The sequence below is a fragment of the Misgurnus anguillicaudatus genome, chromosome 12, assembly GCF_027580225.2.
Source record: "Misgurnus anguillicaudatus chromosome 12, ASM2758022v2, whole genome shotgun sequence".
NCBI lineage: Eukaryota > Metazoa > Chordata > Actinopteri > Cypriniformes > Cobitidae > Misgurnus > Misgurnus anguillicaudatus.
This window is the reverse complement of record NC_073348.2, coordinates 28,133,009-28,159,704: the sequence shown is the minus strand read 5'-3', so window position 1 is coordinate 28,159,704 and position 26,696 is coordinate 28,133,009. Positions and strand designations below refer to the sequence as shown.

Here is a 26,696-nt window from a genome sequence, read left to right as displayed (position 1 = left end):
CATTTCTGTCAAGAGAACTTTTTAAAAGCCCCTTTAAAGGAAAACACCACTGTTTTTCAATATTTTACTATGTTCTTACCTCAACTTAGATGCATTAATACATGCCTATCTTTTTTCAATGCATGCACTTTTAATCTTTGTATAGCACCTTGTGAATGTGTTAGCATTTAGCCTAGCACCATTCATTCCTATTGCTCCAAACAGGGATGAATTTAGAAGCCACCAAACACTTCCATGTTTTCCCTTTTTAAAGACTGTTACATGAGTAGTTACATGAGTAAGTATGGTGGTCACAAAATAAAACTTTTGTTTGGAGCCATAGGAATGAATGGGGCTAGGCTAAATGCTAACGCATTCAAGAAGCACTGTACAAAGATTAAGTGCACACATTGAAAAAATATAGGTATGTATTCATTCATCTAAGTTGAGGTAAGAACATAGTAAAATATAAAAAAAAAATTGTGGTGTTTTCCTTTAAGTAAAATTTAAATCAACACCAAAGAGTTTTCAAAGAGTAATGGACAATTCCGCTTCTAACCTGTAGGGGGAGCAAAGAGCAAAAACTCTTTAGTGTTGCTTTAATCTAAAAACCTTAAATTCAAAATTTATTTGACAAACTGAGGCCTTTTGTGGACACCTCTTTGTTCTGTCCAACCAAAAAAAATTATAATATTATAATAATTTAAATCTTAGAATAATCTTGGAATTTCTGTATAATTTAATCCATTTATGTATGAAACACTTAACTGGTTCAAAATTGCATGCTTGCCTTTCAGTTGAAATATGCAAAATCAGATTACACTAGGAAATGAACAAAGGTCATGACAATAATTTAACAATTCTTTAAAGGGGACATTTCACAAGACTTTTTTAAGATGTCAAATAAATCTTTGGTGTCCCCTGAGTACGTTTGTGAAGTTCTAGCTCAAAATACCAAATACATACTTTATTATATCATGTTAAAATTGCCACTTTGTAGGTGTGAGCAAAGATGTGCCGTTTTAAGGTTTGTCTTTTAAAAATCAAATTAGTTGATCTCTGCACTAAATTGCAGTGCCGTGGTTGGATAGTGCAGAATAAGGGGCGGTATTATCCCTTTCTGACATCACAAGGGGAGCCAAATATTAATGACCTATTTTTTCACATGCTTGCAGAGAATGGTTTACCAAATCTAAGTTAGTGGGTTGATCTTTTTCACATTTTCTAGGTTGATAGAAGCACTGGGGACCCAATTACAGCACTGGAAAGAGTCAGATTTTCATGATATGTCCCTGTTAAAATTAAAAAGGTTTAACTTGCAGATAGTACTGTCTGGGATCCTGAATCTTTTTCCATGTTACCAATGTAATTTACTGTACTATATATACACATTTCTGGTGTATTTTTTAAATATCATCATTTATGTTCTTCATGTGATCTTGCATGGAAATGTTGATTCTGTTGTGCACACACATGCATGGCATGCACACGCTCAAACATGCTGACTTCCTAAGGTTTATCTTGGTTTGTCAGGGAATTGTCGATTAATTGCTGGAGGTGCCTTTGGCTAACAGAGGCTTCAATACAGCATTAGTGCAGTCAGTGTGTGTCTGTGTGTTTGGTACGGGGGTGTTATCACAGTAAACGCCTGCTCTTATCACCTCTGTCTGTGGGTGGGAGTGTCTGCTCTTTACCTGCAGGGCTCATATATTGGTTACGCCTCTAGTTGATGCATTCACTGCAGCAGTTAAACAGTCCTGTGTTGTAATGTTTCTTTGTGCAGTCATTGCATTTTTACTGGATGATGATGATGATGATGTATGTTTAGTGAACTCATTGTTCTTATTAATGATTGCTTAAACTGATTGTATATCACTCAGCTATATGTAATGAGTTTCAAAGTGTCATTTGGCAGACACTTTTGTCTAGAGTGACTACAGTTCATTAAAGGGACACTCCACTTTCCCTGAAAATACGCTAATTTTCCAGCCCCCCTAAACATTTGATATTTTTACCGTTTTGGAATCCGTTCAGCCGATCTCCAGGTCTGGCGGTACCACTTTTAGCATAGCTTAGCATAATCCATTAAATCTGATTAGACCATTAGCATTTAGACCAGGAACTATACTCTTATTCTGGTGTAATAATCAAGGACTTTGCTATCGTAACATGGCTGCAGGAGGTGCAATGATATTACACAGCGCCTAAAATAGTCCCCTTGGTAACTTTCAATAGCAAAGGACTATTTTCGGGCACTGTGTAATATCATTGCGCCATGTACCTGCAGCCATGTTACGGCATTAAAGTCCTTGATTATTACGACAGAATGAGAGTATTGTTCCTAGCCATATCGGCTCAGAAAATCACAACTTTTAATTTTCTGTCCGTCTTAGTACACGATGTAACTACAGAAAAATCAAGTTTTAAATAAGAGAAATATTGAAACTCTTTGGTTATTTTTGAGGACAATGCTAATGGTCTAATCAGATTCAATGGATTATGCTAAGCTATGCTAAAAATGGTATCGCCAGACCCGGAGATCGGTGAATGGATTCGAAAACGGTAAAAATCAAATGTTTAAGTCTAGGAGAGTTGGAAAATTTGCATATTTTCAAAAAAGTGGAGTGTCCCTTTAAGGTATAAAGACAATTCAAAACATTTGATGTGAATTAATGTCTGCATTTTATTCAGACTCTGTGTCTGTAACTGTCTGTTAAAAGTCATCTATATGCTAGCATGCTTCTAAAGGTACAAAATTCAAATTTTTGTTCGATTTACAGTCTTTTCTTCCAGTAAGACATAGTAAACGTGTTGTTGATGACTCATCTTGCACTGCACACAATTTTGTATTTTTGGTGTTTTTCCAATCCCCGCAACTGACTAAAAAAGGAGATACAAGGCTATGATGTTCTTGGTGTTTAAAAAGCATGACATAGTTTCAAGACCAAAACCATTACAGCCTTGCCAAACAACAGACACACACTGTGAGCGAGTAGATGGAGCTCTGTTAATGATAGGTGCCGCGAGTGTTGCAGTTTGTCAGATAGAGATAGAGGATGATGGAAGTGTGCAGTAGGATGAATATTAATGGTGGGCGTCTTGGCCGAAGCTAATGATGAGGAAAATTCCCTAATAAAAACTTGATGTGATGGGCAACGACCCACAGGGTCACCGGAGAGACCTAGAGTTAATAGTGTGCCGTCAGGTGTGGGGAGCAAAGTGATTACAGCCACAGAGAGAGAGAGAGAGAGAGAGTGAGAGAGAAGAGAGAGAGCTAGATTGATAAAATTAGAGAGCTAGATGAAGAAAAGCAAGATGGAATATCTCTCATTCTTACACTGTTAGAAAAATGGCCATTTTTTTTATAAAATGCCCTTGACCTGTGTTCGTCTGCATTGTCCATTTGACCCATATTTACATATACGTCTATGTGCCGCAGGGATATACGGCTTTATCATAACTACATACATACTTGTTTCACTTCGCTGCTTTTTTCCAGAGGGCACGAAGGGCAGCAAAACAAACATGGCAGCTGGCGTCAGAGCAAATGTCAGCTGCGCATGCAGTAATTAAAATGCAAACAAAGTGGACTGGTCCCCAGGGAGGAGCCGTAATGGTACAAACAATGCAATCTGATGTATTTAATTGTCTGAAAACCTTTTCATTAATCTTTGATTAAGCTAGCAACTGTTTGTCGGCTAACCTTCTTCAGCGTGAACGCCTCTGGGAGTGAATTACAGACTGAGTTTGTTTGTTTGTTTGGGTGATAATGTCTTGCATCTTTAAGTAGACCTGAGTTAGATTGGATCTCTTACCTAAATTGACATGAATAAACACATACAGTGCTCCCAAAAACACACATACTGCATTTTTTTCTTGGCCTCACTCTCACTTGTGGCTGGCAGGCCGGGTGATGATGCCACCCTTGGATGATCAGCTAAGCGAGTTGCCCTGTGGCACCATCTGTCTGTACCAAGCTCCACCTCAGGGCTCCATCTCACATCTGTCAGCCCAAGCAGCTTAGCTGACAAGTTATTTTAAAGGTAGACATACCCTCCAGATACACAGACACATTTACATACAGTACACGCATAGACACACACACACACACACACACACACAACACTAACCCTTTGTGTGTGTGTGTGTGTAGCTGAATTCAACTACATCTCTCATTCTCATACAGTAGCATTTCCTGTCACTCTTGGCTCTGCGTCATCAGTTTTTCATCACACAGATGCTATTTTAAAGGTAATGCTAGCGATGAGTCTCCATCCGCAAGCACTGTGACTGTCGTTGTGTAAAGAGGAACTCTGTGGGTCATAAACTATAAAGGCCTTGTTATTTTCAAGCATATTCAAGATACACAAGTGAGCAACATCATTTGTGCAATGTCGTGGAAGGGGCTCCACACGGGATACTTGACCTAAAATTCATTTCAGTTAAATTTTTACATTAGCATGTTGTCCCACTAATGGCTTGGGCATTCAAATGAGCATTAAAAACATGGCACACAAACACTGTGTAAAAAGTAAGGCTTTCATAATTGCTTACAAAATAAAAGTTTGTGTTTGCATAATATATTTGTGTGTTTATTGTGTTTAATTATTATGTATATATAAATACACACATATATGTATATATTTTATTTATTTATATATAATATAATATTTATATGAAAATATATATATATATATACATGTAAATGTTTCTTAAGTACATGCATATGTGTGTATTTATATATGCGAAATAATTACACACAGTGCACATACATATATTATGCAAAAACAAACTTTTATTTTGTATGCCATTAATCACGATTAATCTTTTGACAGCCCTTGTGAAAAGTAAATAATTTCTTATTGCACTGAATGATTTTATTGAATACTTTTACCGTGGGTTTTACCGTGGGTTCACACCAGCAGCGTTTGAGGCGTCAAATTCGCATATACCGCGTCTAGTTTGCTGCTTAAACATTCTTCATTCGTGTGTGAAATTCTAGTCATCGAGACATTCACGCGGAAATTCGCATCATGGGAGGGGCTTCTGCGACTGCGCTCGCTTCCTGTAATCACGTCACTACTACAGGAAGCTCCTGATTGGTTAACGCAGCGCGTTTTTCACCAAAGATCAAAATTTTCAACTGCCGCATTTGCTGTGACAAATTGCGCTAACTAGACGCGTGAATAAGGTGAAATCGCGTCTACCACGCCACGCTTAACACCCCATTCGCGCTGCGAGACCTCCAGACGAGCGTCAACGCGTCTTTACATTGACTTATCATTGAAATCACTCACGCTTGACGCCTCTTCCGCGGCTGGTCTGAACGCAGCATTAAAGGAATAGTTCACCCTTATATGAAAATTTACTCACCCTCATCCCAGATGTACATGACTTCATATTTTCAGTTGAATATAATAAAATGTTGTTATAATCATTTCAAAATATTGTTTTGTGAAATCTAAGAAGATATTATGTTAAACCACATTGGTTTGTGCATGTCGTGATAAAAACAGATACTATATGACTACAGATCATATGACACACGAGAACCAATGAGATTCACACACTCTTAGAAAAGTTGTCACTGGGAGAAGTACATTTTAAAAAGGTCTTAAAATATATGTCCCTTTGAGATAGCAATATGTGAACGTCTTGAAAAGGTACCGCCCCATTGCCAACTTTTGTACCTTTTTGTGCCTTTTTTCTGAGAGCGTGGGTAAGTAAACTATAAGTATTTTCATATTTTGATGGACTATTAGCGTATTAGCGTTGGAACAGAGCACAGGGTCTTCTCAGTCCTTTACCTGAAATTCAGTGCTTGTGGCCAGAACAAATCTGTCTGGAGAAAGTGTCACATTGAGGAGGAAATTGCCTGCAGATGTTGGCGATGTGGTTTAGGGGGAGGGCGGGGCTGCATGATTAGCCTGGAGGTTATTAGGCCAGGCAACAGATGACTGCTTTCTGACAGGACATACTTAAGTGGAAAGCGAGAGAACAGGACACACACGGAAAGTGAACGGGACGGTTTTTCAGTGTCTAGGACCTTCTGGCTGTCACACATCCCTCCTCATTTGTTCCTCATCTCCTTCATCCCGTCATGCTTCAAGATGACAGCTGAACGTCACACAGATGCTGTGCGAATTAGTCTCTGAATATCATCAGTCCACAACCTGGCGCGCCTAATGGCCTAAAGCAGTCAAAGGTGTCGAGATACATTTCCTTCTCCTCGCTGCTGTGGCTGACAGCAACCTCTGCTGTTTTTCTTCTCAGTGAGGTTGGGTTTCAGTCGGGTTTTGTGTTAAAGGCATTGAGGGTCATGGGGACAGAGGATTAGCAGTGACATTGTTTAGGCCATTAAGTGAAAATAGACATCTAGGTTTAGTTTGGGAGTTTGAGCTTTAAATTAAATTGGGCACTGATTACACAAATACAGTGTGACAAAGACATCGATGTAGGCCTGTTTGTAAACCTTTTATTTATAGGTTTCTTTGGTTTGTGGCTCAAGTATGGATGATGTGTATCTTGTTACTTCGAAAAATAATGGTGTTTTGTCGCATTGGTGTTTTGGAAAACCTGTAGCTAAAATTCCTACATAATTGCCTCAAGTTAAGATTTGTACATGCAAATGTGTCAGACTATCACAAATAGTCTGGAGAGAAAGTTTCCGTGTTTGTTTACCCTTAAAAATGTGATACTTCTCAATGGCCGACTTAAAGACAGGAAGTGTGTTCAAGCTTTCAGCGCAAATCTTAAAGGGAAATTTCTTTTTTCCCTCCAGCACAATGCAGAAAGCACAAGGCACTCCGCCATTTTCTCCTCAGAGCGCCTGAGTCCTAGGCCTGCATTCGCGTTTCCCTATCTTCATCTTTCTATCCATCTTCCCCCCTCAACACACACACACTCCTCCTCTCTGCAGAGGAGAGAGTTGGAGCTCCAGGCCTTGATTTGCCAACACATTTCCAATGATTAAAACGTAATTAGCGCTAGCGAGTGCCTCCTCCCTGGCTAATTTCACTGCACGCTGTGACAGGCAGGCGGCCGGCGGCGGCACGGCCCCAGTGGCAGATGGAGAAGCAGGCAGCGGGAGGGGAAAAAGCATTTTGCCGCGCCACAGTTTGCATCAGAAAACCATCAGGACGCGCAGCTTTTTCTGTGGGAGGTAGGAGGAGAGAGAATAAGGGAGGTGGGGCGCACGGCTCTCCGTGGCAGCACATCAAATTGGCACTGTCAGAAGTGACCCTGGCAACGGTTGCCATTCTTCAAGCTGTCCCCCACCGCAGCCTGCAGGCAAAGCGAGACAGCGACAGTCAGCGGGCGAAAATAGAAGAGGGAGGAGGGTGGGGAAAGAGGGAGCGTACCAGCCTATCCTCAACCTTTAGAAACCCCGCTGACTCGGTAATCAAGCTCAGATCATTCTCAATTAATTTTAGCATTCATTGACATCGCCAATTACAACACAATGGCAAATAGACCGTGAAATGCAATGGCGAATACTCCGCGTCCTAACTTGACATTTGACTGCGGTTTTACATCAACGGGCACTAAACGAGAACAGATCTTCGCTGTTTTTGCACTGTATTTTTGAAACCCGTTTGCTGTGCTTGGCTCACGGTGGTGCTGAGTTTAAACCGCCCATTTTTTCTTTGTGTTGGCCATTCACCAGTGTGTGTCAAACAGGTTTGATGTGGGCTCTGAGGTTTTCGTTCGCGAAATCTGGTTTGGCTCTCGGAGCTTTGAACAATAGCAAAACCAGCTCAGAAAACGCTTGCTTTCACCCCTTTATTGTCTACTGATGTTACCCGTGGTTGTGAGGCCTGTGAGGATAATTTTGGCTGAACTTCAAATATGAAAGATGTGAAATGTATCTAGCCTAAGGGCGTTTTAATGTACATGCTGTGTTTCTGTTAAGAACTTGTGCATGTTTTGGTGCACGCTATGTGCTTAAGTCGATTGACTGAGATTTTTCACTTGGTCTGGTGTTAAAAAACTTTTAGAAACATAAAATGGTTTGAAGAGAACAATTGTGCTGGATTTGTTTTCTAATAAAACAGGAAGCTGGGGATCTCAAAGGGCTTGTACCTGTTTTATATAGCCATTCGCTTTTAGTTCATGTTACAAAACCACATTTGACAGCTTGTACAAAAGCAATACAGGCTGTTTCAACGTAAATACATTTCAACCGCTTCCCTCCCAACCAAATTATGACTGGTAAGGAAAATTAAATGCGAGGAACACACACAATAAAGGAGACTTGGAATGGCAATTCATATTTTCGAGGGCATTTATTCCAATAATATTTCTATAATACAAGCTGAGTTTTTATTTTAAAAAATCTAAAATATAACACAGATGTGATGTGTTTAACTTTTTTTTGTCATGCATAATTTTTACCCTTAAAATGTTGGTTTATTGAGGCTAGGAAAAGGATTTCTGTTTCCCAGCATGCTTAGCAAGGACTTGAAATTTAAATTTAATTTACATTTATGTGCTTGGCAGACACTTTATCCCAAGCAACTTTTTACAAGGTATATATTAGGGATGCACCGAATCCAGATTTTTTGGGTTCGGCCGAATACCGAATCCACTGTTTAAGATTAGGCCGAAACCGAATACCGAATCCTACTCGCATCCTTATTCCATTAACACAGTAAAACGCATGAATACAGTAAACAATGTCCACAGCAGTGTATTTTTCATTTTATTTTATTTTAACTGCAACATTATGCCAGGATGACAAGTGGAAAAAACTATTTTTATACACTATATTATACACGCTTGTTTTCCCAGGTGCTTTCGCGAAATGTGAACCGCCCCTAAGGCTCACCGGAAGAAAAAGCTTATCTCCACGTCAGCACCCGATTTGTGTAATCAACGGCCACGTGACGTCAACCAGCGTAGCGCAAGCCTAGGGTTCGGTTTGGTGGGAAAAAAATCTACGATTCGGCCGAACCCAAACCCCGTCAAAAAGCCTAGTATTCGGCCAAATCCGAATCCTGGATTCGGTGCATCCCTAGTATATATTTTATTATTTTGTGTGTTCCCTTGGATTGAACTCACACTTTTGCCTTCAGCACTGAGTTATAGGAGCACTATAGGAACACTTAATTTAGGCAGTTAAGTGTTATTTTAATGTGTTTTAAACAAAGTGAGTAAAAAGATTAATGTTTAATGCTATGTGTTGGATTTTATAAGCGATCTTGTGTTATAATTTTGATGTTTAAAATTCTGTTGTAATGCTTTATGTTTAGTATGGTTTATATATTTAAATAAAGAAGCTAAAGAAAATAGATATACAGTACTGTGCAAAAGCCTTAGGCCACCATGCCAGAATTAGATTTGTTGTTTTTGCAATTGTATAGTGATCATATATAATTATTTCCCCGTCTCTCTTTATTTGAATACAACCAGAAAATACAGGAAATGTGTATGTAGTATTAAAAACTGTATAAGTGTCAAGTATTTAGGGTAAAACTCCCCTTCCACTTGAGCAATAGCAGGAAACTGCAGGATCTCTTAAACCTAAATGAAATTAAATCCTAATTTCTAATTGTAATCTATGACTTCAGGACTTCAGTCTCCTCAAAAACGCTCAAGATGTGTTTCGTGCCAAGAGAGGTTACATTAAATACTGACCGATGCCTCAAGAAGACATTTAGTCCTGAAAATTGTTTTGTTTTTAATTTCGTGCACATATTTCCTGTATTTTCTGTTTGTATCTTAAAAAAGAGTGATAAATAAATATGGATGGATATTAAAACTTTGCTAAAACAACAAAGCTGGTGATGGTGGCCTAAGACTTTTGCACAGTACTGTATAAAAAACTTATAACTGGAAGTGTAGATATCCTCAAAGATAACAGCCACAAAACAATTTTTTTGGTTCCACGTTGTCTTTCTGGATAAAGTAGTTTAATTTTCTTCCCATGATGCACTGCTGCAGTACAGACTGCATAAACACAGCAGGGGGAGACAGGATCAGTTACAATATTGGTCTCATTCTGAGACCTAATCACTTCCATACTCTTCTTCTTTACTCAATCCGAGGAGTGGGTCTAGTCGAGGAGTGTTAACTAAAGCAGATGGCTCTGCTGTTCCACTGAGGCCATTGGCTGCTTTAATAAGCTTAACATGCTATATTGATCTGCAGCCAAGATCAATTGGCCAAGTGTTTGGCTTTAAAATTAGCGTAGCAGCAGAAAAAAAGCATGAAAATGCTAAGATGGATTCCCACGCTAATCCGTCCAATATGACACTAATACCAGTGTTTTAGAGGAATTAAATATGTTGGGAAATCGTGTTTAATATGTATGACCGTCGTTATTTTTCGTTTTTACACTTGGCGACAATTCTTACAGTTTTCTTTACTTAAAGGGGTGGTTCAATGGTATTTCATGCATTCTGACTTATTAACACAGTTATAGAGTTGTTTCCTCATGCGAAACGTAGGCAAAGTGTCAAAAAAGCAGTTGGGCGTGTTACAGAGTATTTCTGTGCAGAATGCACTTCGCCAGGGTTTGTACAAGTTTCGGAAAGTTTTTTTTTTCGAAGAAAGCCAGACTTATGGAAACAATAGATATAGTTCATTATCCGGGGTAGCAGCTGAGTTTTGCGTGTGTGTTTGATGCGCTGGATTTCATTGAAAAGTCCCAACTGGGTCACGAGTTGCATGCGGTAAGTAAGACTTCTGTCTTATTTTGGAAAAAGGGTGTGCATATTATATAAATGACACGGACATGTAGTGAATCATAAGTTAAACAGTGTTGTATATTGTTGCATGACTCGTTCTCGCTCCTCCCGCGGTAGTAACTCCTCCTTCTTCATTTTTTCGTACATTATCGGAAAGAATCGGTAAAGCTAATCTTTCTTTTATAAATCTGATTAAACTAAAGACTCTTCGGAGATATAAAGGATGTAATATTTAAGCAATATCACTCGAGTAGGAGTGTGATATAGCTCTATATCATCACGGCTGTGATTAGGCCAGAGGCACGAGGCCGCAGGCCGAGTGCCGGAGGCAATCACAGCCGTGATGATATAGAGCTATATCACACGACTCCGAGAGCGATATTGCTTTTATACAACAGTTCGACGGCACACGTTTGAAAAACGAAAACTAGAAAACAACAACGGAGTTATTTTAAAAGCCTCTTTGTTTGAGAACTACTTCTTCCGCCACGGATTTGAGGGCGGCCAGAATGACAGGTAAAACTTTCGGCTGCTTTGAAGCTCATAACAACTCAATGGACAGAAAAGCCGTTTCTTTATATTACCGTTTCTTGGTCACAAGTGTAGTTTTAAGATTAGTTCAGTCGAGAATGTATCTGTATTATATTTAAATCTGCAGTCGATTAGTAAAGATAGCGCCTGTTTGAAAGTTTGCTTAGTGAGTTTCGGTACGAATGAGAACCAAAGCATGAGCGGACTTCAGTGTTCACTCGCCCCGCTGACCACCGCCCTCTCTGGGCTACATTTCTGAAAGGGATTCCCTGGCTCTCATGTTGGCCTTGTTTGTTTATGATCGTCAAAATGAGATCAAATCAGCAGTATTTGGTGTCATGATCAAACTGGTACTTGTTGTTTTATTCATATTTAGTGTCTTTTGTGTTGTTATTGTTTTGGCGCGAGGTAAAAGTTAATAAAACTACTTGTATAACGTTACTATTGCATGCTGCTTATAAATATACCAGTGGCGATATCTCATAACATGTTTTAATAGTCACGTCACGATACAGTAAATGATCAATGTCCACTTTTAAAAGCTGCGGGGCTTACCTGTAGTTCCACGGTGTTTTCGCGTTCTGATAAAAGATATAGCTCCAGAAAAAAACGAGTGTTTATATTCCTCTTTCCAAGTGTTAATCGTCCACACGATGTGACAAGACATTTCTCCCATTAACTTTAACGTAACATACAAGAGCGCTGATCTTTGAAGGAATAATAACTTCCGATTGGGGATTCACAGACTGATTTATGAGCTAGTAAACTAATGAGACGCACGGAGAGTGATTCAAACAGCGCGTCTGTGTTTTTCCATTCAGAGATGAGCCTGCTTAGGACCTCCATTCACTAGGTGGCGGAATAATACGAAAGGTGAAGCGGTTACAGTGCCGTTATCAGTACAATATCGTATAGCTCTTAGCCAATCAGATTCGAGAACCAGAAAGAACTGTTGTATAATACTCTATAGGTACTCCAGATCAGAAATGCAAAAACAGCATGTGTTATGTGAGCTTTAAATCTGAGGATAAATGATAATCATAGCTGTAGTACACAGATCTTCTAAAAAGGGCGTCTATCTATTGTAAATAAGCATTTGTATCAGGCTCTTATATTTAGGTTCAGTTATTTTACTTTAATGGCAACGAAAAGGTTAATAGTCAGTAATTCAAATGCTTTATTTTCACAAATGTCACTTTAGTTGGTGTATAACACATTTTACTATATTTCGCTGCAAAACCCTCTAAATACATGCAAAGATCTCCAGATTTAAAAATGTCTTCATGCACTCTTCACTGTCTTTTCTGAATAAATGTAAAAGGCTCAAAAATGTAGTACATATCCTAATATATCCGGTAAACCGGGTAAAAAAACTCTTGCACTTTTGCGCCATCATTTATCCAATTGTTCCTTCGTGCACTTAGAGGACTTTGCTAAAAAATTGTCAATTTCTGAGACTAAGATTAAGCAGATTTGAAGCAAAAGTTTTTGATGATATTTCCTGATATGTATAATACATGCCAAGAGCATTCAGTAAATATCATTATACCACGGGTCTGTTGAATGCGTGATTCTGATTGGCTGAGAAATGTTCCATGGATGTTGATTATTTTTCTGTAAACCACACATCTAACTTGCCAAATGTCTTAAAAATAGGCACCAGAGCAATGTTTGTGGTAACCGTGATATAAGCTAAATAATTGACTCCGGTCGCATCGTGCCGCATTATTTTCTAATAATTCAACGGACCGTCATCAGTTATTCCTTACTTATCTAATTTTTGACAGAGTTGGCGTTTAGTGGCTTTTGTATCTGAGCTCTTCATAAGTTCACCCAAAATGTTTAGGGTGTGATGGGATGAAACATATCCCATCATTTATCTTATGTGTTTGTTGTCATTCACGACTAAGGACATACAAACTGTTTGCCCAAACATGTCATGTATGATTTTACCCTTACGCTACTTCTACTTGGCTCGATATAAAGGCATTTTCACCGACCCCTCTCCTCTTCTCATTCTGTTCAGCTGCCCTTCTCTCTGCACCAGTGAGAAAATTTAAATACCTCTATTCTTGGAAAGAAGGAGCAAGATGAAAAAAAAACTAAGAATAATGATGGCAATTTCTTCCCTTTCTCTGCTCGCCGTCTTGCGAGAGAGTGTCGTTTAGCGGCACCTGCGTTAGCGACAGGCGTGCAGATGAGAAGCGAAAGAAAGCAGTTGATTAAATCATCAAGTCGCGGCGCAGAAAGTCAATTCTGCTCACCGTCTACAATGATATCCTTTTATCCTGACGTAATGAGCTATGGCACTTTTGCATCGGGTAATGCGATGAGTTCTATTAGCGCGTTCCATTTGCTTCACAAGCAAGGGCGAGTCATTTCGTTCCTCTCATATCTCAACAATCAAAGCAATAGGCGGCACGGCGTGGGGCGCGGAGAGAGCCGACACGCTGATGGAGACGCCAGCGGCGTTTTTTACGGATCACAACACACTGGAAAAAATACATTTTGCTCATTATCTTAACTCTTCGTGAGCCGTGGCTGCAAAACTCAAGGCCTCGGGATGCCTTCGTGGTGCCGTGCATGTTTAATCGACCATGACGGCTCAGTATGTAACTGTGTGTTATATGCCTTCACCTGCTTTAAAAATCAAGTGATTGTGATTCATTGCATTATTACAGTTATACTATATATATATATTAAAATGATTATTAACACCTGGTGTGTGTGTTTGTTTCCTGGTTTTGTGTTTATTGGTTATGTATAATACATAAGCCCTGCATTATTCTACGCAGCTCACCGTAAAACCTCTTAAGTCCCATTGGAGCAGAACTGTAAATTGGATGCTGCTCACCAGACCTGGCATCGGGTCAGATGAGGAAGGCTCATGCCATAAAATATCCTCCATTCTCTTTTTAATCCAACCGTCCCTTTATCCCACTTCCTGTCCCTTGTGTCAGTGCTCGTTAGGAATTCGGATCCCAGAACTGTCAATCATTTTGGGCTGCCAGAGGGTTAAGCTCCACTGGGTGTAAAGGCCCTGAAGATGCTAAGCCCCGCCCCCTTACGAAACCATCATTACGGGTCCATGCCAAACCCTGAACACATCTCCCCTAGCCAAGTCATCTGTCCATTCATAGCTAATTAACAGATTAAGAATTAAGTGGACCTTGAAATTGAAATTGCAAAATGGCTGAAATTGTGTTATTTATATTTATGCATTTTTAGCATTTTATTGCATGAAGGCTATACTGTTATTTTTACCAAGCAGAACACTAACGTTTTTATGGGAGTTACTCATTTTTGATACGTTGTGATGTTCTACTTGTGTGTTAAAGTCTTTATAAATATACTTATATATAATTTATAAAATTTGACATAAAATTACTCGTATCATAATAATACAATATTTTAGTCATGCCACATATCCTGTTTCCTCACCTTATTATTATAAAATAAATTACCAACTATAAAAGGCTTAAGGAAGGGTCCTGCTTTGTGGAATGGTGTCCCAGTCCAGTTGTATTAAATTATGGTACTCTTAAATATACATTGGTAAGGGTATGGTCTCTTTGTCTCCAGCAGCGATGTTCTCTGAGACGTGAGGATAGTTGGACTCATACTTTAGTTGATGTCTGGGTCGAAAGAGCCCTGCTGGTGGTAATAGGCAGATGTAATGAGCCCTGGCCACAGAGTGAGATAAGAACAGCTTTTTCCTGCTTAGACTTTTATTACTGTGCTGATGAGCTGTGCAGTGCCAGACTGCAGGGTTCGGATTTCCACATTAGAATAGGTTTATATTAAAAATGGAGACTGTGTCACATAGTGATTGAGAAGTGTGTGTGCAAAATTCTGATGTTGCCTTTGTCTTTTTCTTACAGTGTGACAGCGAGACTGACCAAGAAGACAAGGTAGCATTATGTCTTATTTTTATTGTACGACCACACAAACACTGCATTGATCACTTTGCACTTACTTTTACACACAATTTAATGCAGTAAATACAGCTGCGACTGCTTACCATACCAGAGCAAACTGTTTTTGTGGATAATTTGAACATTAGGTGTTCTATACATTTTTGTGGTATATATATGTATAAAGATTTTAAACTATTATTATTATTATTATTATTATTATTATTATTATTATTATTACTATTATTACTACTATTATTCTTATATTGTTATTATTAATATTATTATTATGTTTATTATTAGTATTATGTTTATTATGTTTATTATTATTAGGGATGCACGATATATCGGCCGACATATCGTTATCGGCCGATAACTGCTGATTTTTAATATTTTCGGTTATCGGTCTGATAGCAAAATTAGGCCGATAAATAAAAGCCGATACATGATGGATTATTTTGAACCACTTCACTTGCTCATTGCTGGCCATGTGGAGTTTTGATTGGTGCTTTCTGTGACATAGCACAAAGATGACACGTGTTGCGGGCTTAAGAAGAGTATGCTAGTCTAGCGCAAAAGACAAGATGTCCGCGGTCTGGGAGTTTTTCATTGTGAAAATAATATGAATATTTTTCGCCCTATATATATATCGGTTATCGGCCCCCAAATATAAAGAGTTATCGGTTTCGGCCAAAATTTCCATATCGGTGCATCCCTAATTATTATGTTTATATTTTATTATTATAACATCCTGGTTATTGACTCATACTGACGGTTGTTTGCAAACAATACTTCCAACATGCTTCACATGTTAGCGTTGAATAGCTACATGCTAATAACGTTTAGCTAAGTATAAAAGAGCACCAATGGGCCGATTCACGATTTTACATTTCCTTTGGTGGGTAAGTGTGTATTAGTACATGTTAACAATATGCAAAAGGTACAAACCCCAAAGTAAACAATGATGCGAGTCTCCAACGTACATCTCTTTTCTTGGACTACAACTAACACACAGATTGTAGGCAACAGTTTACTTCCTGGGATTGGTGATGTAGACAAGACCGACATTATCATAATTCTTCCCCCTTTGACTCACAGCCTGTAAGTTAACTCCTGTTAGCATAGCATTGTGACCAAATCTTTTAAACATGGTAAGGAGTGTCACATTTTTGGAAAATGTCAGAGGTATTCAGGACAATCACAACATACAGATTATCTGGCCAATCAGGGACACAGAGCTTTTCAAATCCGTGCGTTTCAGGAAGAGAGTGATATCTGGAGCTACAAAAATGTACGGTATGTAGAAAATAATGTTTATTTTTAAACATAAATGACGCAAACACATTGTATTATACCAAATACACAAAATAACACTTACAACATGTTAATTATGCTTGAATCATGTTAGCATCGTTGTAATTTTTGTTAATATTTAGTTTTGCCACAACAGCGTTTCTCATTTTCTTTAGAAGATCTAGTTATTATTATTATTATTATATTGGTAATTTTTTTCTTCTGTTGGCTTTAACTGGAGAGACTGAAAGCTTATCATCTCAAATCTAACTGCCAACAATGATTTTATTCTTTGCATACTAAATTTTTTTACACCCTGCATGCGCTGTTGTTGTCTTGAATAAATGCAAGTATAGCTATTATTAGTTATTATAGTAGGAGCATAGCAGTAATTGTAGAGCAAGTAATTTTAATACTTTATGTCTTAAAGCACCTCTAAAATGATTTTATTCTTGTTTTAATCAAACTCGAATGAATGAGAATCCAATATTAGGCTGCTTAAAAGTGTGCATTTCTCTTTAATTAGAATTACCATCTAGTTAATGACTGTGAGAAGGTCTTAATTAACTGTGCATTAATTATGAATAACTAAATGGTGTGCGAAATACGAAAAGAACCATTACTAACTTCACATTTTCACCCTTTAATATGTATGCTATATTTATACAGTATACAGAATAGTATGCACAGGACATACAGTACAGTATGATGAAATTGTTGCATAAGCTAGATAAAACCGAATCAATCCTACGTTATTGTTTCAGTCATATTTCTAGTGTAATTAAAGTAGAATTAGATTTTTATTTAAATGTGGGAATTTAATTTAACACAGCTCTGGGCTAAGATCAACGCAAACTAGACATGCTAGAAATATCTTCAAAAGACAGATCGCGCCACATGTTTACTGTCAACCGCACATCATCGTGATCGCGCAGAAAACATCTTGTTTTGTGTTTACTGTTTTTGAACGTTTCACATTTGTTTTTTGGAAACCAGTGGATGTTTGATGATGACGACTTAAATTAGCCATGTCACTCTGAGTCCTTTTGTTGTGGCAGGGATGTGCGGTGTAAGACATTAAGCGTTCTTCTGCCCTGCTGTGTTCCTGCTTCTCATTATTCCTCTAATGATTTTTACAACATCATGTCATTCTCTGTGCCTTTGATTAATTATGTGTCAAAACAATGGAAGGGTTTATTAGGTAAACAAAGAGCTCTCTCTCTCTCAAATACACACACACACACACACACACACACACACACATTTACGAACACTTCACAGAGATCTTCCTCTGTCAATAGCTCTTTGTGCGTTAAAATGTGTTTACAAACCATGTGTAGGGTTGCGTTAACAATGAGCGATCGCTCTCTGTGATCGCTTTACTCATTGGCTCAATTTTCAGTATTACAGTATATATTCGGCAGGCATACGGGAGGAGGACTTGTCACGTTAATAGGTCAGTTCTATTTATCCACCGACAAACTGTCTCTTTTAATTCTCCTCCGGCCCAATTCAGGAAATGAAAAAACACTCCAGAGAAATCACTTCACTCTCTCTATAAGAATGGATAGGACGAGAGAGAGGTGGTTGGTACGAAGGCCTGTTATTGACAGCGGACACATTTTTTACCCTGAGTGCCCCACAGGAAGTGATGTCGTTATGCAGTTTCCTGTGACAGAACACATGCCACACTCTCAGAATAAAAGGTACAAGATAGAAAAAAGGTTCATATTGGTTCCTCAAAGGTACATATCTGTACCAAAATGGTACATATTAGGACCTTTATAAAAGGTACCGTCCCAGTGACAACTTAAAGGATTAGTCCATTTTCTTAAAAAAAAATCTAGATAATTTGCTCGCCACCATGTCATCCAGGGTGTTGATGTCTTTCTTTGTTCAGTCGAGAGAAGAAATTATGTTTTTTGAGGAAAACAATCCAGGATTTTTCTCATTTTAATGGACTTTAATGGACCCCAACACTTAACAGTTTTAATGCAGTTTAAAATTGCTGTTTTAAAGGACTCTAAACGATATCAAACTAGGCATAAGGGTCTTATCTAGCGAAACATTTTTGGCAAGAAAATAAAAAATATGCACTTTTAAACCACAACTTCTCGTCTTCCTCCACGCCAGCGTGACCTCACGTAATATGCCATCACGTCAAGAGGTTTACAAGTGTGGAGAAAGAGGACCGTTCCGACGTTGTTGTATGTCGATTGATACTAATTAATGTCTTTGTGTCAGTTTATTGTTTAAAATGGTCTGCAAATGTGCATTTCATATATGTAACACGTAATCTTTCGACGTCATTACGCAATTACGTGAGGTCATGCTCGCTCATCACACAGCCAAAGTTTTGATTTAAAAGTGCATAATTTTTATATTTTTATTGCCAAAAATGACAATCGTTTCGCTTGATAAGACCCTTACGCCTTGTTTGGGATCATTTAGAGTCCTTTGAAACTGCAATTTAAAACTGCATTAAAACTGTTAAGTGTTGGGGTCCATTAAAGTCCATTAAAATGAGAAAAATTCTGGAATGTTTTCCTCAAAAAACATAATTTCTTCTTAACTGAACAAAGAAAGACATCAACATTTTGGATGACATGGTGGTGAATAAATTATCTGGATTTTTTTTTAAAGAAAATAGACTAATCCTTTAACATAAATTTGCTGGAATAATTTTTCATGCTTGGAGATATGCCTTTATTAAAGTAAGCATAAAGGGAAGGGTGTGATAGTTAAATAAATAAAATAAATGAAAACTAAATACTTATTATGTCTTAACAGCTGTTTCACTTTTATTAGCAGGAGATTATGAGCTTTTGTCTGTCAATGGGAATGTGTGTGTGTCAGACGTGTGCATGAAGTGTGAGAGTGTTTAATGGCCTTTTGACATCTCGTTTGTGTTAGCTGGAGCAGAGCGAGAGATTTATTAAATGGTACAGTCTGTAGACTGTTCATCATGCGGGCCGGTCCTAATCCAGCTGGAACTGAGCCCTGGTCCTGTCTGGCCTCTCTGGCTCGCTCGGATCTTTCTCTCCATCCCCGCTGCTGGATGAATTGGCAGCAGGCAGCCCGAGCAAGGCCCAGAAAGCACTTGGATGGCCCTGGCAACCCCACCTTCCAGGCTCTTGGCTCTGATTCTGTCTCTGGCGGCCCCTGTTACTCTCTCTCTCTCTTTGCCTCTCTTGGTTTCTCGCTGTCTTTGCCAGGGATCTTGTTCTCACATCTCCTCACAACCTGCTCACCCACCAGACCCCAGGCCCCCGCCCCCTGGCCTGATTTGTGTGCAGCAGAAGTGTCTGTTATTAGAGAGAGCAGGTAGGACCTGTCCTTCTCATTACCAGGGGCTCAAGGGGGATTATTATGTGTGGTGTGGCTGGCAGAGAGTGAGATTCCTAACGGGCCCTTTGATGTTCAGCGGCTGTCCGGATCCAATAACGTCCCCTTTTCATGCCGCAGTTAACGCTAACAGGTCTGCGCCATCAGAAAGCGGTTAAAGACCGTTGAGGCTGAAGTGAATCCGCGGCGACTTCAGCCAGTAACAGATCGGCACGTGTGCGCAGGTTTAGTGCTTCTCACAGCTAAGAAAGCCTCTTTTCATTGGAATAATGCTACAGTTAGTAGCTCATGTGCTTATGGAATAGATGAACGGTTGTAGAAATTGATTGTTCAATATCTATTTTATCACATGTTTGCTTATAGTCTGATGGATGGATAGATGGATAGATGGATGGGTAGATGGATGGACGGACGGACGGAGTACAGTAGAATACAGTAGAGACACAATAGATAGATAGACAGACAGACAGACAGATAGACAACATGCACAGTATTGCAGGATTGTAGATAGATAGATAGATAGACAGACAGACAGACAGACAGACAGACAGACAGACAACATGCACAGTATTGCAGGATTGTAGATAGATAGACAGACAGACAGACAGACAGACAGACAGACAACATGCACAGTATTGCAAGATTGTAGATAGATAGACAGACAGACAGACAGACAGACAGACAGACAGTAGATAATTAGATAGATAGATATATAGATATATAGATAGATAGATAGATAGATAGATAGATAGATAGATAGATAGATAGACAGACAGACAGACAGACAGACAGACAGACAGACAGACAGAGATAGACAGACAGACAACACGCACAGTATTGCAGGATTGTAGATATATATAGCTATAGATAGAGAACTCTAGATGAATGGATGGATGGACGGATAACAAGCACAATAGCACAGTATTACGGATAGATAGACGGTTGGATGGATGGATGGATGATGGATGGATAGACAGACAGACAGATAGACAACATGCACAGTATTGCAGGATTGTAGATAGATAGATAGATAGACAGACGGATGGACAGACAGACAGACAGACAGACAGACAGACAGACAACATGCACAGTATTGCAGGATTGTAGATAGATATAGCTATAGTTAGAGAACTGTGGATGGATGGGTGGGTGGGTGTGTAGGTGGGTAGGTAGCTAGGTAGGTAGGTAGGTAGCTAGCCAGGTAGGTAGGTAGAAAGATAGACAACAATAGAATACAGTAGCTAGATAGATAAACAGACAGACAGACTGTAGATAGATATAGATATAGAGAGAGAACTCTAGAAGGATGGATGGATGGATGGACAGACAGATAGTTAACAAGCACAATAGCACAGTATTGCAGATAGATAGATAGATAAATAAATAGATAGATAGATAGATAGATAGATAGATAGATAGATAGATAGATAGATAGATAGATAGATAGATAGATAGATAGACACACAGACAGACAGACAGACAGACAGACAGACATACAGTAGAATGTAGAAGAGAGACACGATAAAGACATATAGATAGATTTCAACACTTATAATACTTATACTTAAATATTACTTATATTATATATAATACTTATATTTATACTGTATATATCAATGTTATGTACTAGCAATAAGATTCTGAAATTGAGTGAAAACCATGAAGGTTTTTCAAACCATTGCAAGCATAAAGCGTGCTGAAAAACATGTGTACTAATCAATTATCGACCCATTATCTTTAAAAGGTAGCTGCAGATGACAGCTCACACAGGCTTGGAGTCTTAAGTACCTTTAAAGCATCTCACCTTTGGCTCTAAATTAAAGTCTTTTTGCTTTTTAATGCACTTGATGAGGTCCTACTTGGGAAAATAAGGGGACCTTTTAGCTGAACTCTTTTAACAACCCTCGCCCCCTCGCATTTCTCATGGGTCCTTCAGTCCTTCTCGCGAATTTCTTCCTCGTCTGCGTGTGGCCAAGGGCAGAGGACAACATTTGAAGGCAGTTGTAGTTTTATTAGCAGCTCTGCGCTGGAGAAGTGCTGTAATTTCTCTCGTCTCGGCTCTCGTTCGCGACCTGCACTTTTAGGTGACGCTCAAATTCGTGGGTGCTTGACACAAAACCACTATCGCAATTGCAGATGTTTTTCCGAAAAGCATCCGACATTTCTCTTTATACCCTTACACGCCTCTTCTCTCATCTGCTCAAGACGTTTGCCCTCGGGGGTTGTAGGAGGAGAAGACGCACATTAGTTACTCCATCACTTCTGCGGACCGCTAGGACACAAAACATTTTTATCTCCCTGCCCCGCTCTTAGACAGTGAAGCGGGTTGGGTAATAAAGCTTTGCGAGCGAGTTGTCAGCAGTAAAAGATTATGTGTTTTGCCCTTCCTGCATCCAATGAAGGAGGGGCGGGGGGTTGTGGGAGTGAGCCGAATGGTGTTTATAGGCTTGAGTGGGCGCTCGTGAGGCCGGGACACGGGCTGATTGCTGTGGAGTGGCCTGTCAGCCCGTGATTTGTCACGTACTTTATCATACTCGTCAGTCTGCCGAGCGTTGTCATAGCTAACGTATCGCCCCGCGTTTGTACCGGGCCATGTAGGAAATTTGTATTTACTTTGGGGTTGGGGCCGCGGGAGGGAGAAAGAAAAGGGGGGCGGTGGTGTAATTTGTTCCTCGTGGATAATGTGACCCTGAGTGGAGCCGGATCATGGGTTAGTTGAAGTGATATTTTCCGGTAATGGTAGTCGTACATCACAGCTGTCAGACGGAGTTAGGAAGCATGCACGTAACAGCTCCATTTCAGCCACTGCAGGCATCTGGGATTATTTTCCATAACCAAGTATGACATGACCGCTCTGCGGAGTGCATTAAATTTTTACTGGCTTTTCTTCCTTTGCTCTTTCCCTCCCTCTGTTGGCTCCCCAGTCGGTTCAATGGCGTTCCCCCTGAGTCGAGCGGGCGGGTGGGGGATTTGTGGTGGCAAGGTGATTGATGCTCGAGGGACGCGGCGTCTTTCATCGTAGCCGGGGCGAGTCACAGACCTACACTGGTATCCCGCTGCTGTGGTGACTGTCAAAGCCACTCTGTGACTGTCCCACCGGGCCCCAGTTTCCTCCTTTCTTACGCACGCGCGCTCTTTTGCTCCCCCGTTGCTTTTATTCCTAATGACGTGTTTATTTCTTAATTTCCTTCTTGTGCTCTGGGGCTATTTTGATCCTTTTTATTTCCAGGCAAGGTCAGCGTTGTAAATGCCAGAGCGGAGGGAGACAGATAGCGTGTGTAGAAGGCTAATCGCTAGGATCCTGGGGGCGGGCGAGCAGGCAGTGCTCATTATAGAGTCCTACCACAAAAATTATGTGACGACCTCACAGCCCCTCAGACCTGCCAGACAGCAGAAGGAGAGAGCAAAGGAGAAGAGGGCAGGGTGGCGCATGCTGCTTGATTGATGGGCAGGTCAGCAGGCTATGCCGTCACACACCACCCCCTCACCCCTGGCCGGCCCCCTAATTTCTGACTGCTGGAGTGGTGCATTATGGGAGAAAGTGCGCAGCTTGCTTTTTGTACTGATAGAGGGCTGCTTTTGATTGACACCAATTAAATAGAGCATCTGTGTTTGAGAGCAGCATTACAACAGACTTCATGGCTCATATATAGAGATGTATACTATGCTATACTGTTTGATGTATGATTTTACACAGTCAATGCATTTAAATATCAGTCTATTTACAATAGACCTGGCCAAACTAGTAGCCATCCAAATGTAGCAGCCATGCTTTATGTGTGCATGTTTTATAGAGGAATGGTGACTTACAGCTCTTGTTTGTGCTGAGCATAAGCAGAAAGGCATAAGAGCGCCCCGAGGCAGTCAGTAATGACCCCTGCAGACCCCTATCCGCTAACACAATCACACACACACATTTACACTCAATCTCTCCGCCCTCCATCTCTCCCAGCAGGCAGAGCCCCATTCTGTCACGCTGTATATCCCACCGCTAATGTTCACCTCTAACATGTGGACAACTATCAACTTGTTAGTGTCGATTCAGCATCTTCCTTTTCCCTCAGGCCACAATGAACCCTGCTGATGCCTCCAGATTCCTCACACACACATACACACAAGGGCCACTGATGGTTTTCAGGTCCCTACGGAAAGTGTGTGAGAGCTTGAAGGCTTGGGGTTTGTATCCGGGTCTGAGACTAACCCTGTGTGCTCTTGCCGTAGGGACACAACCTCCCTGCAGGGCCCGCGAAAGCACAGCCTCTTCTCTGGCCCTGCATGCTCCTCTGTGCCCCCTCATGGATCAGGATGGACAGCAGCGCAATGCATTACAGATCAGCGGTTGATGCCTAGTGTCCTTTGCTATCGTACTTCATCCTTGTCTCAGAAACTGACTTCACACATTTTAGGCAGACACTTGGAGATGGAAAGAAGGTCAAGATCATTCGTAGACTTGAGGCATGAATTGCTTTTTTGTATTGAGCAAACACTATTATTTCCAGCACAATGGCAAGTGGCTGCACAGAATAAAATTGCTAACAAAATAAAGGTTAACCTGGAAAATAGTTCAGCGGCTTTGTGCTTTTAAGTTGCGCGGTTACTTCCACCACCACCACCCAGGGCATGAGATATTTTACGCTTTCCATTATCAGAGTTTCCCAAGAGCCCTCAACCTCAACATTCATTTGCACAAACCAATAAAAGGTAATAATACACCTGTGTGAATCGTACAAGGTTTCCAAGTCCTTGAAATCCAATTGAAGAGAAAAAATCCCTTGTGAATTACGGTACAGTGGCGAAGCTTTAAATCAAACCAGAATGGAAAATGATTCAATCAGCATGGAAAACTACAAACACAACGTCAAAGTGAGGCAAATAATCTATCTATCCATCCATCCATCCATCCATCCACTGTATCTATCTATCTATCTATCCATCCACTGTATCTATAGATCTATCCATCCACTGTATCTATCCATCCATCCATCCATCCATCCATATATCCATCCATTCATCCGTATATCCATCCATCCATCCATCCATCCATCTATCCAATTAAACTTTTAATTGATGCTTGTCACACAGTGAAATTATCTTATGCCTTCCCTATACACACTTTCCCGCCTAACTACTCACATAGCTGGGTCACAGATCTACGTGTGACTTGAGCGTGTAACTGTTAAGTGGTCTAGAATATTCCATTCCACGTGAGACTAGAAGACGTGCGACGGATCGCACCTGGCACGACATGAAGCTTGCTATCTGCGCTCATTAATATAGATGAAAGCAGTTCGACTGTTACCTGGTTTAAATAATGTATGCGGTCAGACTTTGGATTCAGATCCGTGTCGGCTAACAGGCTTTGTGTCTTAAAACATGGAATAGTAGAACGTTGAAAGTTTCAGACATTGTTATACAAGGTTTTTGTTTTCACTCCATCTCTTTTCCCTGCCATTCTGTCTTTGGCATGCTGTGGCATCCTCAACGGGCTAAGTGCTGTTTCCAAGACAGTCCAAGGTTAAAATCAGGCCGTATACATGGCGGACGGCTGTCAAGGCCTCCACACAGGACCCAGACCTCATAAACAAACAATTTTCCACACATATGCTCATCATCACATCACACCGTAACATGCATTGCATTGAACACACAACCAGTAGGTTAAGACTGTGCCTGACTAACTAGCAGTTAGAGCTACATTATATGGCCTGACCTGAAAAAAGCTATGACCAGTCTTGAAGATTAAACAAATAGGGGTGGTTTCCCGGACAGGGATTATCTTAAGCCAGGACTAGGCCTTAGTTTAATTAGGAAATATAACTAGTTTTAACAAACATGCCTTACTTAAAACATTACTTGTGTGCATTTTGAGGCAAAACAAAGGTCACTGATGTATTTTAAGATATGTCAGTGCAAATGGTTTTCAGTTTGCACAGCTCTTACATTTATTTTAGTCTAGGACTAGTCTAATCACTGTCCAGGAAACCGCCCCTTAGATGACTACTTTGTAAGACTAGTCAAAGCAAAGCAAAGCTGACTCAAAATAACACAAGATCTCACAAGCATTTACTTAAAATAAAGAAAGTTTGCTATTTTGTAACAATGTCTGCTTGTCACTGTAAACTCTCAATTGGTTAGATCTTTAGTCTGTTTATTTTAATTTTTCCCTGAGCGCTACTTGCATCTACACTACGGATTTAACCAAAACGACCCTAATGACAAGTGGGCCATCATTTATGCTGAGCTCACCGGACGCATGAAACGCATGTGAAGACACATCCTTAGTCTGCAGTCCCATGTGCTCGCCAACATGCTTGTTATAGCAGAATAATTGGAGGGCGTTCGTCTTCGCAAAAACAGGTCAGGTCAGGAAAATCATGTCCGCCTGTGTCAGGATTAACCCCAGGAGGATGATCGACAAAAGAGCTCGGCCTGTTGTGCGTGAGACTCCAATTATGTGTACAAGACGTCGCAGGCCTGGGGGAAATTAAACGAAATCCCCCAATTGGCTGTGCAACCGCAGCCTCATGGGAGACATTTCGGCTCTTATTAAAACAGCCCCATTGTCTAGGCTTAAGGGTCCGGTGTGTCAAGCTGTAAATATGTAAATTTAATGCCCATAAGGACTTTTGCTTACAGCCGTGTGCATGTGTGTATGTGTGTTTGTCAGGACTTTACACCGTTTGTGACAGCCGGTATCGAGTAAGAATAATGAGGTCGCCCTGTTGATGTCCTGCATTGTAACTGAAGCTGGTTTCTATATGGAGGCCTGACACGGCTGTGATGCAATGGTGTGGTGATCTTTCTGCTGTCTTTCAGGACCTATTTAAACACCTCAGCATTGTTCCCTCGGGCTCTGAGTGCAGGACAGGCATTGATTGTGTCCATTTTCTCTTAGTGAGGCTGTAACTGGCTTTAACTCAGGACAGATCACCGACATTGAGGGGGC

General features: G+C 40.2%; 1 protein-coding gene across 7 annotated transcripts in view; it reads left to right on the top strand.

Annotated features, from left to right (window-relative positions):
* Window positions 1–26,696, top strand: part of auts2a (activator of transcription and developmental regulator AUTS2 a) — a 400,535-nt gene that overhangs the window by 262,246 nt on the left and 111,593 nt on the right. For all 7 annotated transcript variants that reach the window (XM_055208395.2, XM_055208393.2, XM_055208397.2 and 4 more), the window contains one exon: window positions 15,080–15,109. In XM_055208395.2, the coding sequence (XP_055064370.1) occupies window positions 15,080–15,109 (30 nt within the window). The remainder of the gene's footprint in view (window positions 1–15,079; window positions 15,110–26,696) is intronic.